Source organism: Bufo gargarizans, chromosome 6, assembly GCF_014858855.1.
Source record: "Bufo gargarizans isolate SCDJY-AF-19 chromosome 6, ASM1485885v1, whole genome shotgun sequence".
Taxonomy (NCBI): domain Eukaryota; kingdom Metazoa; phylum Chordata; class Amphibia; order Anura; family Bufonidae; genus Bufo; species Bufo gargarizans.
The window spans coordinates 79329357-79344717 of NC_058085.1; the positions used below are offsets into that span (position 1 = coordinate 79329357).

At 43.7% G+C, this 15361-nt stretch overlaps 1 protein-coding gene across 1 annotated transcript in view; it reads right to left on the bottom strand.

The window, feature by feature from the left end:
- Positions 1 to 15361, bottom strand: part of TOM1L1 (target of myb1 like 1 membrane trafficking protein) — a 96955-nt gene that overhangs the window by 38458 nt on the left and 43136 nt on the right. Inside the window, exon 5 of the mRNA XM_044297613.1 lies at positions 14621 to 14752. Coding sequence (XP_044153548.1) covers positions 14621 to 14752 — 132 coding nt within the window. The remainder of the gene's footprint in view (positions 1 to 14620; positions 14753 to 15361) is intronic.

Genomic DNA, 15361 nt, shown 5'->3' on the forward strand with positions numbered 1-15361 from the left:
CGGAGTTCAGCAGCATACCGGGACACTGCGCATGCGCTGGAGAGCCGAAGTAGGGAAATATTACAGCCCATTGTGCAAGCGCGGTTAACTCCTGAAAATCCATCCAATCTCTGCGCCTGCGCAGTGTGGGGGTAGGGAAAAATTACGTCCCAGTGCGCAAGCACCGAGGGTAGTATAAATATCCATTTTGCAAGCACTGCTAACCCTTTGCTGGAGCTATATGAGAATAGTAGCGGAAACCCCCCCTTCTCCTCCTCCACTCCTCCACTTCCACCTCTGAATTCTCGTCTTGCAGCACCAGTCAGCCATCAGTCAGTAGCTGGAAGCAATGTAGCACTGCAGTGGGGAAGCGGCAACAGGCCGTGCTGAAACTAATTTTCTTAAGTAACAAACAGCACACTGCCGCAGAGCTGTGGCAGGGTATAAGGGACCAGACTGAGCTGTGGCTCTTGCCACTCAACCTAGAACCAGGCATGGTTGTGTCTGATAATGGCCGTAACTTGGTGGTGGCTTTGGAGCTCGGCAAGCTCACACACATACCATGCCTAGCCCATGTGTTCAACTTAGTAGTTTGGCAGTTTCTCAAAACCTACCCCAATTTGCCTGAGCTACTGGTGAAGGCACACTGCGTGTGTGCCTATTTCCAAAAGTCATCTACAGCTGCTGCCTGGCAGCTGCAGCAGCGCTTGCAATTGCCAGCTCACCGACTGTTGTGCGACGTGAGCACGCGCTGGAACTCCACGTTTCACATGTTGGCCAGGCTTTGTGAGCAGCAGAGGGCAGTAGTGGAATACCAGCTGCAACATGCCTGTCGCCTTTCCAGTCAGCTTCTGCTCTTCACAAGCGAGGAGTGGGCATGGATGTCTGACTCTGTGAGGTTTTACACAACTTTGAGCAATCAACACAGATGGCGAGTGGTGATGCCGCTATTATCAGCGTAACCATCCCACTTCTGTGTCTACTGAAACGCTCGCTGCTCACAATGAAGGCAGATGTTTTGCATGTGGAAAAGGTGGAAATGGGGGAAGACATTACACAGGGTGATAGCCAGACCACCCTCCGTTCGTCTTCTCAGCGCAAATTGGATGATGACGAGGAGGAGAAGGAGGAGCAGGATACGGTTGCCTCCGCTACAGAGGGTAGTACCCACAGCAGGTTTATTCCATCTGTTCAGCGTGGATGGGCCGAAGAGGATGAGGAAATTGAGAGTCATCCTCCTGATGAGGACAGCGAAGTCTTGTCTGTTGGGACTGTGGCACACATGGCTGACTTTATGTTATGCTGCCTTTCCTGTGACCCTCGCGTTATACACATTTTGGCCAACACTTATTACTGGTTGTTCACCCTTCTCAACTCCCGCTACAAAGAGAACTTCTCATCTCTCATTCCTGTGGTGGAGAGGACTAGCAAAATGGCTCAATACCATAAGGTCCTTGTGAAAAAATTGCTCCAAAGATTTCCAGCTGACAATGCTTGCGGCAGAATACATAGTTCCTTGGCCAAACGAGGAGGTAAGACGAGGGGAACGCACAGCAGTTCCAACAAAGGCAGGGCAACACTCTCCAAGGCCTGGGACAGTTTCATGACACCCCGCCAGCACCCTTACCCTGATGTGCGGCCTAGTGTCACAAGGAGAGAAATTTTTTGGAAGATGGTGAAGGAGTACGTAGCAGACCGTGTCAGCATCCTCAGTGATCCCTCTGTGCCTTACAACTATTGGGTGTCCAAGCTGAACACATGGCACGAAATAGGACCTTGGAGGTGCTGGCCTGCCCTGCCGCCAGCGTTTTGTCAGAACGGGTATTTAGTGCTGCGGGGGCACAATAACTGATAAGCGCATCTGCCTGTCAACTGAAAATGCTGACAGGTTGACTCTTATCAAAATGAACAAGGCCTGGATTGCCCCTGACTTCTCTACTCTACCAGAGGAAAGCGGTTGAATATAAAGGCACTCTAAATGTGGCTTTTATGGGTGTATTGAATACACTGTATTCCCATGCAACCCTTCCACCACAAAAAAGGGTATATGGTTCAATCTTTCTTTTCTTGTCCTCCTCCTCCTCCATCATATCAACATGCTTATTAGGCTGCCCTCGCTTCTAATGTTTTAGAGGGTCAGCTCAGCAGCAAGCCATCAACCATAATTTTTTTGATGGTCAGATCAGCAGCAGGCCCTCAACCATAATTTTTTCGATAGTCAGCTCAGCAGCAGGCCCTCAACCATAATTTTTTCGATGGTCAGCTCAGCAGCGGGCCCTCAATCATAATTTTTTCCATGGTCAGATCAGCAGCAGGCCTTCGCCCCTAATGTTTTAGAGAGTCAGCTCACCAGCAGACCCTCAACCATAATTTTTTCGATGGTCAGCTCAGCAGCGGGCCCTCAATCATAATTTTTTCCATGGTCAGATCAGCAGCAGGCCTTCGCCCCTAATGTTTTAGACAGTCAGCTCACCAGCAGACCCTCAACCATAATTTTTTCGATGGTCAGCTCAGCAGCGGGCCCTCACCCCTAATGTTTTTTTTTTTTATCAGATAATTTTTATTAAAGGTTTTACATACAGCCAATTATTCAGATTAACCATACATTTTATGACAATGGGATATCAATACATTTAAATCAATCATACTTTATCCAAATCAGCACGTCAATAGCACTGCATCAAATAAACCTTTATTAAATCTCCCAGTCCCCCCCAACTCCCTCCCCACCTCCCTCTCTCCGTGTGGTCATCTCCCTTGATATGGACAAAAATGCTCTAATTCTCTTATATCTTAGCTTCCAAATCCCCTTAGGACCATTCCATTCCAAATATGCATCAATCTCTGAGACTTCCCCCCAGGTCCAGCCAGCCACCCCTAATGTTTTAGATGGTCAGATCAGCAGCAGGCCCTCACCCATAATGTTTTAGAGGGTCACCAGCAGGCCCTTGCTCCTAATGTTTTTTGAGGGTCACCAGCAGGCCATCAATCATAATGTCTTCAAGGGTGTGTATGATGCCCTCCTTTATGTGTAATAAAGGGGGTATTGGAGTGACGGTTCCTTGCAGTTTTTGGCAGCCCTTTCACTTAGTGCAGGGGCATAGCTATAGTGGGTGTAGAGGTAGCAGTCGCTACCGGGCCCAGGAGCCTGAGGGGGCCCAAAGACCCTTGTGGTGCATAAGAAGACACCAGTATTATAGAAAGTCCATGCTGGTCAAGTTACACCTCTGGCTCAAGGGAAGGGGCTAAAATCAGGAATTTGGCATGGGGGCAGGGGTGCCGTTTCAATTTTAGCCTCGGGCAGCACGAAGGTCATTAGCTTCCTGCGCTTGGCCACAAAGCACTGAGGGAAGGGGGGCCCCAAGCTGAACTCTTGCACCAGGGCCCATGAGCCATTAGCTACGCCCCTGACTTAGTGCTTAGGCTTTATGAGTGTAGGAGTCCCACTACCTGAACAATTGTACCACAATGTTATTGAGGCCCTCCTTTATGTGATATACAGGCTGTATCGGAGTGCCTCTTCCTTGTAATTTTTGGCAGCACTTGCACTTTATATACAAGTAAATATGGAGGAAAGAATGTTTTACTAATAATTTTTCCTCTAAAATCGATTTTATCTTCAGTTTTGTGCGTATTATTGACAGTTTGTAAAAGTGGCGTACTACTCGGACAACATTGTTCCCAGATGCATCCAGACATCCTCCCCCTGCTGTTCCTGAACCATTTCGGTGGTGTTTCCATCAAATTCTGACCTTTTCCTAGGAACCAGACACCCTCCCCTCTTCAGAGCAGGGGGTGCCTGGTTTAATGCTTTGGTTCTCCCATTGACTTCTATTGTGCTCGGGTGCTCGGTAGAGCAACCAAGCATCCCGAGGTGTTGTACTCAAGCACCCGAGCATTTTGGTGCTCGATCAACACTAGTTTAAATATAAATATTGACACAGAAAATTAAAAATAAATTGTCTTTAACATAAAAACGTGATTTAAACATTAGGTCATTTTCTGATGACACATACAATTGTTTGTTCTCAAGTCATTCTGTATATTTTCGGCAGCACATCATTAGTTTACACAAGGCAACGTGCTGCCGACAAGCATTTTTGGTGCCCCATGAAAGATAGGATCTCCTGATCGGCGACACTTTTACAAGGTCCAGATTTTGGGAATGGCGCTCATACAATACATAAAATCGTACCTGATAATCGGCTTGTGTTTGTGCATTTCTTTTGTCTCTTACAATCCTAAAGTAACCCACAGTATTACAATCCTGGCCCAGATTTACTAATCCTAAAGATGGTGTAATCTTAGACTGGCACCAGATTTACTAATCCAAAAAATGGCGTAATCTTAGACTGGCACCAGATTTACTAATCCTAAAGATGGTGCAATCTTAGACTGGCACCAGATTTACTAATCCTAAAGATGGCATAATCTAAGACTGGCACCAGATTTACTAATCCTAAAGATGGTGTAATCTTAGACTGGCACCAGATTTACTAATCCTAAAGATGGTGTAATCTTAGACTGGCACCAGATTTACTAATCCTAAAGATGGCGTAATCTAAGACTGGCACCAGATTTACTAATCCTAAAGATGGCGTAATCTAAGACTGGCACCAGATTTACTAATCCTAACGATGGTGTAATCTTATACTGGCACCAGATTTGCTAATCCTAAAGATGGCGTAATCTAAGACTGGCACCAGATTTACTAATCCTAACGATGGTGTAATCTTAGACTGGCACCAGATTTACTAATCCTAAAGATGGCGTAATCTAAGACTGGCACCAGATTTACTAATCCTAACGATGGTGTAATCTTAGACTGGCACCAGATTTACTAATCCTAAAGATGGCGTAATCTTAGACTAGCACCAGATTTATCACAGGGGCTCAGACTGGATGATAAATCTGATGCATGGAGAGACACTTTTATCTGGCTGTATACCAACTATTGGTTGGCTTACTTTAAGATTTTTATGCCAAAATTGTGGCATATTTTTGGCACAAATTGACATAATAGACCCTACCCATTTTCAGAGAAGCCCAACCCCTTTCAGATAAGCCCCCCCCCCCCCCCGCCAAGCACAGCTGAAAAAAGTGTAGAAATCCTAGGTGCACCAATTTGCACCATTTATTAGACAAATTTTTGGTGCACCTGGGACGGCAAATTCTGGATCGATCCAACTCCTATCTCAGTAAAGAGGCCTTAATGGTATAGCACAAGCTACAGAGAATCTTTTACATGACCATCAGTTACAAAAAAGTTATTTGCTTGAGAATGTCCCATTTTTATAAAATTCCTTTTCCTTTCATAAACGGGAAAGAAAAATCTTTTCATTCCACTGAAGTATCTACTTTAAAGAATTTATTTCTTCAGATCATCGAGTACACAGGCCGGGAAGTGCTTGAAAACATTTTATTTCTCTATAAATCACCAAGTACAGGTTGAAAAATGCTTAGGGACCAACACTGGCACCTCCGAAGCCAAAAAAAAAAGCTGACATAAAACGTGCCGTAAAACCACAGCACACTGTATAGCGGTGATAACGGTATGCACAAAAAATAAAAGACACAATTAGTAAAAATAATTTTTTCAGAAATACTAATTTTGCTTTGCAATCTAGGACTTGAGGAATAAAAATAGAGACTGTTGTGCTACGTCTGTACAATGATAAATTACTTACTGATCTAATTTCCTCCAGAAGCTGGCACTATAAATATAGGTCTGGAGAGGTGAAGGATATAATCCAGGAATGATTGCTCTGTGAAGATTGGGTCCTCCCAGGCCATGTTATGAGGACGGTGAATGTGCCAACAGCTGAGAGTTTATTACTTTGGTGCTAAGGGCCAGCGACTGCAATGAGCTCCAGAACACAACACTCCCCGGGACTGTCCCTGCCCGCTCTAACCACCATATACAGTTTTGTTTCCTATTATATGTCCTAAAAGAGCTCCTTATGCTTGCTGGCAGAGGTTTCCCACATGTGGGAGGCAAAACACATTGACTGAGGCTAGGTCTACACGACAACATTTGTCGCGCGACATTTTGTTGCACCAATGTCGCGCGACAATTTTTATAATGGCAGTCTATGGTGTCGCACTGCAACATGCAACATGCTGCGACTGCGACGCGACAGTCGCAGAAAATCCATTCAAGATGGATTTTTCTGCGACTGTCGCAGTCGCAACATGTCGCATGTTGCAGTGCGACACCATAGACTGCGATTATAAAAATTGTCGCGCGACATTGGTGCGCCCTATCTGTCGCACGACTTTTTGTCGCGCGACAAATGTCGTCGTGTAGACCTAGCCTTAGACTGGTATTTAACCCTTTGAGGACCGGGCAATTTTCCCTTTTTTCTTAGCGTTTTTTATTTTTCACTCCCTGCCTTACCAAAACCATAACTTTTTTATTTTTCCATTCACATAGCCGTATGGGGGCTTGTTTATTTTTTTTTGTGGTACAAGTTGCACTTTCTAATGTTGTCACCATTTGACATTGCATATAATGTACTGGTAAAAAACATTATTCCAAATGGGGTGAAATTGGGAAAAAATGCCATTCCACTGCAATTTTATAGGTTTTGTTTTTACAGCGTTCCCTATGCAGTAATAAACTGTTCCCTTTATTCTCTGGGTCAGTACAATTACAGTGATAACCACATTTGTATAGTTTTTCTTACACAAAAAAAGATACATTTTTTTTTACATGTACAGATCTGAGTGAGGGCTCATTTTTGAAGGGTAATCAGGGTTGTGGCAGACTTTTTAATCACTTTTTCTAAAAAAATTTGGGGGAGGTCAAGTGACGAAAAAATAGCAAATCAGCAATTATTTTTTTTCCATTACACCGTTCAGCATATGGGATAAATATTTTTAGATTTTATTAGTATGGGCGTTTTGGGACACGCCGATGCCTATGATGTTTATGTTTTTATTATGGAGAAAGGGTATGATTTGAATTTTAATTTTTTTTTATTTATATTTTTCTAAACATTTTTATTTTACACTTTTGAAAGTTCCCTTAGAGAACTTGAACATGCAATCATCAGATCGCTTGTGTCTTAGACTCCAGTTCATTAGCATTGAAGTCTATGAGAAGTTCACTGTGCTCGTATGGAGCCCTGCCACAAGGAACATGGCTCTGGCAGCCATGTATTCTTCAGAGGGACTGAGGCTGCCGTAAGGATTGAACTGCTCCTCTGATCGCCGCTAGGAGGGAGCTGATCCAGCCCTGGGAGTGCAACACTCCCAGGTTTTCACCGCTCAGATGCCGTGGCCACATTGGAACACGGCCTCTGAGGGATTAAATGTCTGCGATCAGCATTACCGTCAATCGCAGACATTAGCCCCAAGTGTCTGCCGTGTGAAAGAACAGGCACCTGGTGGCTATGGCACTTTCTCCACTCTGGAGCGGGCGTGATTTTTAAAGAGACGACATCTGCAGTACATGTACAGCGGATGTCAAGGGGTTAATATGCTGGTCTTAGTATAAATTCTGCTGGTGAAAGATTGTCCAAAATTGCTAACCCCTTAAGGACTGGACAGTTTTAGTTTTTTTGTATTTTCTTTCCCACCTTGGGAGGGCCATACTAGGGATAGCCAAATTGATTCAAACAAATCGATTTGTCTCATTAGCAAGACTTCTTCACCTGGGATGTCCCCAGAGGTGAAGCAGCACCATTTGATTGACAGGAGTGGACATCGCCCGGCCTTGTCAATCTCCTGCTGTGAATAGCTGCGCAGGCACTGAAGCCAACATTTGGCTTCAGAATAGCCCCTTTCCTAAAAGCCTGAATATTACTATGCCCATGCATAGTCCCTAGATGGGTACCTGAGCAGCCCCAATGTGCAGAATCTAATCTCTACCTGAAACCGTCCATAAACACAAGCATTACCGCAGGACGATAGATTTTTCTGGGTAAGCCCAACCTCTGTCAGGGTCAAAGAAAATGACATCAGGGTTGTTGGCAGGTTTATTACTGTACATTGTTCTCCGCCCAAGCTTACGCCATCTACAGGATTAACAAATCAGGGTCATGGTTGTCTACAACACACCTGACCTGATCATACCTATGGCTTCAGGCTGTTATAGTCACACACATATACTGCCTGTCCAAACAAAAAGTCCCCGCCTGGATTTAACTAAGCAAATAGTTACGAGCCTCCTATTGGATAATTACTGCATGGGCGCTTATCTTTCAGCTGGCAATAAGTTATTTAACCCCAACTGGTGCAATGAGTTGCTTCTCATTTCTTAAACAACCATGTCGAAAGACACATCTCGTGGTCGTGGAAAAGATGTTAGTCTTTTTCAGAAGGGTCAAATCATTGGCATGCATCAAGCAGAGAAAACATCTAAGGAGATTGCAGAAACGACTAAAATTGGGTTAAGAACTGTCCAACACATTATAAAAACTGGAAGGAGAGTGGGGACCCAACTTATTCGAGGAAGAAATAAAAAAAATCCTGAATGATCGTGATCGGCGATCACTTAAAAGTTTGGTAAAATCAAATCCAAGATAAACAACAGTAGAACTCAGGGCTATGTTTAGTAGTGAAAGTAAGAGCATTTCCACACGCACAATGCGAAGGGAACTCAAAGGATTGGGACTGAACAGCTGTGTAGCCATAAGAAAACCACTAATCAGTGAGGCAAACCAGAACAAAAGGCTACAATTTGCTAGGGAGCATAAAGATTGGACTCTGGAGCAATGGAAGAAGGTCATGTGATCTGAGGAGTCCAGATTTACCCTGTTCCAGAGTGATGGGCACATCAGGGTAAGAAGAGAGGCAGATGAAGTGATGCACCCATCGTGCCTAGTTCCTACTGTACAAGCCGGTGGGGGCAGTGCTATGATCTGGGGTTGCTGCAGTTGGTCAGGTCTAGGTTCAGCAACAGTATGTGCCCTAAGAATGAGGTCAGCGACTACCTGAACATACTGAATGACCAGGTTATTCCATCAATGGATTTTTTCTTCTCTGATGGCACGGGCATATTCCAAGATGACAATGCCAGGATTCATCAGGCTCAAATTGTGAAAGAGTGGTTCAGGGAGCATGAGACATCATTGTCACACATGGCTTGGCCACCCCAGAGTCCAGACCTTAACCCCATTGAGAATCTTTGGGATGTGCTGGAGAAGGCTTTGCGCAGCAGTCAGACTCTACCATCATCAATGCAAGATCTTGGTGAAAAATGAATGCAATACTGGATAGAAATAAACCTTGTGACATTGCAGAAGCTTATCGAAACAATGCCACAGTGAATGCGTGCCCGTAAAGACGGTCCAACGAAATATTAGAGTGTGTGAACTTTTTTTGGTGGCGACTTTTTTTTTGGACAGGCAGTGTAGTAAATCTGCTAATGTACTTAGTAGCCATCGGCCCACAGCTATTCCTCTCCTCCGCTTGGCTGAGCATGCATGTATTGTCAATAGGGAGAGGGGATTAGGCCGCTGTCACACACCTCTGACAGACGCTTATCTCCTGCAGGGCAGGCTGAAATCCTAAATGCCCAAATCTTATTTCCTTTGACATCTACCAACGGTGGAGAGCCACCCCCTTACATACTGGATAGACAGTGTGGTGTGGAAGACATTTCTATAATGTATATGGACTTCCTAACGTCAGATGTTACATCTTGTGACATGGCCAGACATGTGCAGTGATCCATGGAACCAGATATTACTGTGTGGGCTGGACTTCAAATACAGCATAGCAGGGCTCGGTGTAGTAGGAAATGCCTATTTCTTTAAGGGGGTCTCTTAGTAATAAGATGATTACAACTGTAAACTGAAAGCTATAAGCAAACGTGTTTAATTTACAGCGCCACCAGAGGACAAATCAAGAAGTACAACCCACTGGGAGGAGGATGGGAGTGGGAGTTGTTTATGGTGGCTATCCTCACTCTGGTGCTCCCTAGCACCAGGCAACATTGAATGGAGGGGCACAACCCTTCTTGCTATTGGGGCATGCCCTGGCATTGGGGCTCGTGCCTGGTGTTAGGTGGGATGCCCTGGATGGTGGGTGTTTGGCAGGGTGCAAGGCGGAACAGCTGATGCAGGGCTGGCGCATAATAGAGGCAGTAATCAGGCCCATTGATTGCAATAAATAAAGTCTCTCTGTAGATTAGCTTCACACTAGAGCTAAAATCACCCGGCAGGCTGACTCTAATGGGACCTGGCGAGGATCCGGCCTGTTTCCGGCATTAGTGCCGAGATTCAGCTGGACAAATACCACTGCAAGTAGCCGTTTCTGTCCGGCTAAATCCCGGCACTAATACCGGAAACAGGATGGATTCCTGCTGGGTCTCATTATAGTCAAAGGGCTGTGGCAGGGAAAAGGTAGTGTCCTGATATGATGAGAGATTTTAGCGCTAGTGTGAAATTAGCCTTACTGATTTGATGATGAGAGTAGTAGTACAGAAAGCAGCATATGCACAGTTCTGAGAGTAGGATCTCCCCAATAGTTGTATATGGGCAGCAACAATGATGGTAACAGTAGTACTCCCTGTCTCTCCGTCTAATTACACTTTGCATTCTCTCCAAATAACTACAGATGTGCATTTCCATACTCTTTCTGCCATATCAGGGCTCAGGGGTGGAGATCTTAGGTCAGATGGCCAGTCCATGTCAAAAAGTGGTGGGTGCCGAAACAATAAACCCTTTCCATCAGCAGTAAAGTCTTTTACCATAAATGAGCAATACCTTACTGACTTTTCTAGGCACAGCCTCCAACATGGTTCTAAACCTTTCCCTTAGGGGTAGTTATTTACTTCAGTTGTTCCCTGGCAGCTTTTTAAGTCTCAGGAATGGTGTTTCCTGGATGAGGGTTTTCCTTTGGGCCTGGTTAGCAGGAGCTCACACGTAGACATCTTCCTTCTAGCTCTGCTTAGCTAACACCTCCTATCACCAGGGAATGGGGACAGCCCATCACCCTAGCAACCTAGATAATACTGCCAAAGTTAAATACTAGTTACCCATACCACAGGTAGTTTTTTTGCATTAAATCACAGCACTTACCTTTTTGCATACAATTAACTCTTAGTAGTCATCCACTGGGTCACTGCACACAGTTCCCATTCAAATCAATAGGTTATCTGCGTAATATAGGACAGGAAAGTTCCTCCAGAGCGAGAAACGCTCTTTATAATAACTCTCTGCTCTAGCCAAGAGATTAGTATCCCATGCAGTGGACCCCCCTTTATTAAAAGGGTTGTCTTGTCTACAGATATTGATGACCTGTCCTCAGGATAGGTCATCAATACCAGATAAGCGGGGTTCAGACACCCAGCACCCCTGCCAATCTGCTGCAAGCTCTGTAACTCAGTATTCTCTATTAGGGTATATGAAAGTGGGTTTCCTAAACTAAACAACCCCTTTAAATGGAGTTGTATTTAGCCATTGGGTTCACTGATCCCGAAACCTGAAGACTATAAAAAAAACCAGTGAATTTAATACTGTGTTTCATTATATCAGACACCGATTGCACTAAAAGGTCTGTTTACCTGGACCCTTAAAAAAGGCAAATGTAACCACAATGGTAGAGCGGAGTGCATAAAACGCGTTAGTGGCCAGTCATTTGTCATACACAATTATTAAGGGAAGAACAACCACTGAAAATGGCTTCACCGGCTGATATATTACCCGGCATAAACAAAGCTGCTGGACAAACAAGATAAACAGGATCTAATTACATCCAAGTACACAGGCCTAATTAACTGCTTCAACGAGCCATAATTAAAAGAAACGTTCTGATAACCTCTACAAGCCAGAACATTGCAAATGAAAAGAAAATGTGCTCAAGGCAACACGCAGAGGGATTCTCCATCCATGTGTAAAATACATCTTGCCGGTTATATACAATATATATTTTGGCAAGTCCTCGGGTTTAAACATGGCTGCTTTATTCCAAAAACAGCTTCACACCAGTCCATAGGTGGTGTCTGGTATTGCAACTTAGCTCAACCGAAGTGAATGGGGCTGAGCTGTAATACCACACACAATCCACAGGGGCGGAAGATGGTGGCACGGGGGGGAGCTGATGGCACTGTGGGGGAGCGTATGGCACAGGGGGGAATGATGAGTTTTTATAAAGAAAAACCTTCTTTTAATTAGTTTTTGGTTATTAGAGTACTCTATTAATTGTTGGATTAATCAATAGAATACTCAATTACAAAAATAATCAATAGATGCAGCCCTATGTCCAATGTTTTGATCTTTTTTAACTATCCATAGCAGCATGTTGTACCTGTTGTAAAAATCATACTCACCTGCTCCCCACTTCTAAGTTCCTGCTCACTTGTTCTCTTCAGAGGTCTTCCACTTCCCGTCCTATAAGCTTTTGGATGGATGTGGTCACTTGCACTGCTGCAGCCAATGACTGGCCTCAGCGGCATGCCACTGCTGAGTTATGTGCTACATAAGGGGACACATCATGGCTGAAGCCAGTGATTGGCTGCAGAGGAGCCTGTGAACCCATTTGTCTAGACATTTACATGAAATTGACCATAAAATTGCTGAAAGAAAGCCTGGGACCGAGGGAATCTGAATGGAACAGCGGGTAGTATGTGAGACTAGTATATGATTTTTTTCAACAAGTACAGGCTGGGGTTCAAAGTTAAATAAAATCAAAAAGTTGGACAACCCCTTTAAGGAAGCAAAACCTGCATTGGTGGACTGACACAAGCCAAGACAGTGCTCCATCTCAATTGCAGCCGAGTTGTCCGGTCCAGAGCTGTACTGTCCATCACCACAGCTCCCGGTGCTGAATATTTATTGTATATTTGCTATGTTTGACCCGTTTTTCACACAGTGGTTATCAGTCTATAGGGTTTTCTGCATTTTCCGGTAACAGTCTTGTAGAAATCATACAAGGATTTGTTTCCTCCTTATGCTTCCCATGATGTCATGTCTTGTCTCGCAGATGGAGGAGACTCAGACCATATCAAGAGTTTGGATAGAGAACAGAGGGACATGTCTTATGGAGACAGATGCCTTATAGCCAGACACATATCTTTGAAAAGGATGAATGGCTGACCACCTGGGGTGCATTACCTAAAAGAGATTTCTTTATATATTCTCACAGTTATGATTAAAATATGAAATAGGATAGGAAGTAAGCGAGAAGTAGATTAAAGGTGGAATTTTTGTACCATTTGTGGTTTTTTTTTGCCATTTCATTTCAAATTTAGAGCATTGTCTCTCAAATGCTTAAGGGTCATTTTAGATGGTCCAAGGGAGGGTCCTAAAAAGCACTGGGTAACAGTAAATAAAGCTGATTGTCAGACGTTTAAAACAGGAATAATCGAAACTGCATGCAGGATGAATAATCGTTACAACGATCATTCATCCCCTATACGCTTTACATCATGACAGCAGCACTTTCCCTGTTTATATGAGATGTGCCACTGATTAGCGAACTTTATGATCGTAGAGTAGATCCGATTAGCTGACAAATTAGTGGCTGATCATGTTTAGTAAGGCTGAAGATCGGCTGAACGAACGTTAATATGAAGATTCATTCACGATCATGAGTCCAATTAAAAGGCCCTATAGACTGGTGTTTATTTGTATTGTCCACAGTCCAAAAAAGAATGAGATCGGCACCACTATAAGCAGAGTTTGGACCATTCGTAACAGTAAACACCTGTAGGATATCCCGGAGGCCCTCCCACAGCCTAAGCAAAGTCCAAGGACATTCCCATAAAAATAGATAGCTTTGTCTCTGTGAACTTCATCCTTTATTGCCTTTCACCCATTAAATCAAAGCCATGGGCTGGGGAGCATGAGTAGATCTGGCCCGATGGACGTTTCACATTCCTTCACTCTTCTCCCTAGTCCATGGCTTTGTGATAATGGGTGAAAGTCAATAAAGAATGAAGTTTTACCTGTGAGGGCCACAGATACATTTTTGATGGGAATTCACTTGCATTGTCTATGGAACATAGTGGACGCCCTCTTTAGCCAAAAGTTACACAGATATAGAAGAGCTAAGTTTGTTGTTTGGTAAAACTTATCGTCATGCTGCCACCTTTTCCACAAACTATTAGACAAAGTCTTAGGAATTGAAAAGATTTAGACATTTAATGAGAACCATAATACTAGACAGGAACCTGGAGTTGATCGGTGCTTAGTAATTTGAAGTTGGTCTTTCAATAATTTTTTGTACTTGCTGCTGAGATAATCTTTTTAGGCTCATGAGTTACAGCTTTTATTTCAGTCCAGAGCTGCATTCATAATTCTGCTTGGACACCCAAACAATTTAGCTGAGCTCCTACGGTTCAGTAGACAAGTGTGTCCCACCCCTGAAGACTACAGTAAAGTTGACACTTCCTAGAATTTATATTATGTGTCTGTGCTCTGAGAAGACACTGCACAATCGGAGAGATTTCACCTTTGAAGGCTGCAGAATAGTTAACGCAGCCCTAAAAGATACGTAATACAATGTATTAACAAAGTTGCTCAACTATTTGTGTGTGAGCTGTAAATTGGAGTTCATATGATTTAAAACTAGCACTGGTTGTGTGTTCACATATTATGTTTATACTAGATCATATCTCCCATACATTGTCACCACCTGGAGGTCCACTACCCTTATAGAACAATGGAAATACTCAGAGTACGTAGAGTCTTACCCTTTCCATCTCTGTGGTTGTTCCTTCATTCGCATCCAATGGAGGGAACTGGATTCCTTTCTTAATCATCTCCAAATACAGTTCTTTGACCTCTGTTAAGTCGACATTCACCTGTGATTGTGTAGACCATGTCTGGTGAGAAAAAGAAGAAAAATGGCAATGATTATCTTCTAGAATGTGTCTTATGGATGGTACTATAAATTATACCCAATTCTACTTCAAACCTAGCAGCATTATCCATCATTCCTATGTACATTGCCGGCTTTCTGTGCCACCTATGGAAGCAGCGACAGGTACAATGCATGTGCCCTTTGTTGTTTTTGTGGATATATAGACCTGTGGGTACCTGCAATTGCATTGTAAATAGTTATCTATTTCATGTTATCTGGCTGTACTTTCCAGTAAAGGATGCGGTTAGTAGGAATAGGGCTAACCTCCCTGTTCCTCTACTCTTGGAGGAAGTGGACTGGACTTGCTTACTGCCAGGAAGGGGAATTCCTGTGTAGAGGGGAGAGGAAGCACATGGCAGAGCTCCTGCTCCTTTTAGATGTTCTCCAGAGACCAATTTGAGTCAGTCTCAAGAATATACAGGTGAAACTCGAAAAATTAGAATATCGTGCAAAAGTCCATTTATTTCAGTAATGCAAATTAAAAGGAATTGCATTAATGCAGCTTAAAATTTGAATTGAGTGAAAAGGTTTAATATTCTAGGCTCAAAGTGTCAGACTCTAGTCAGCTAAT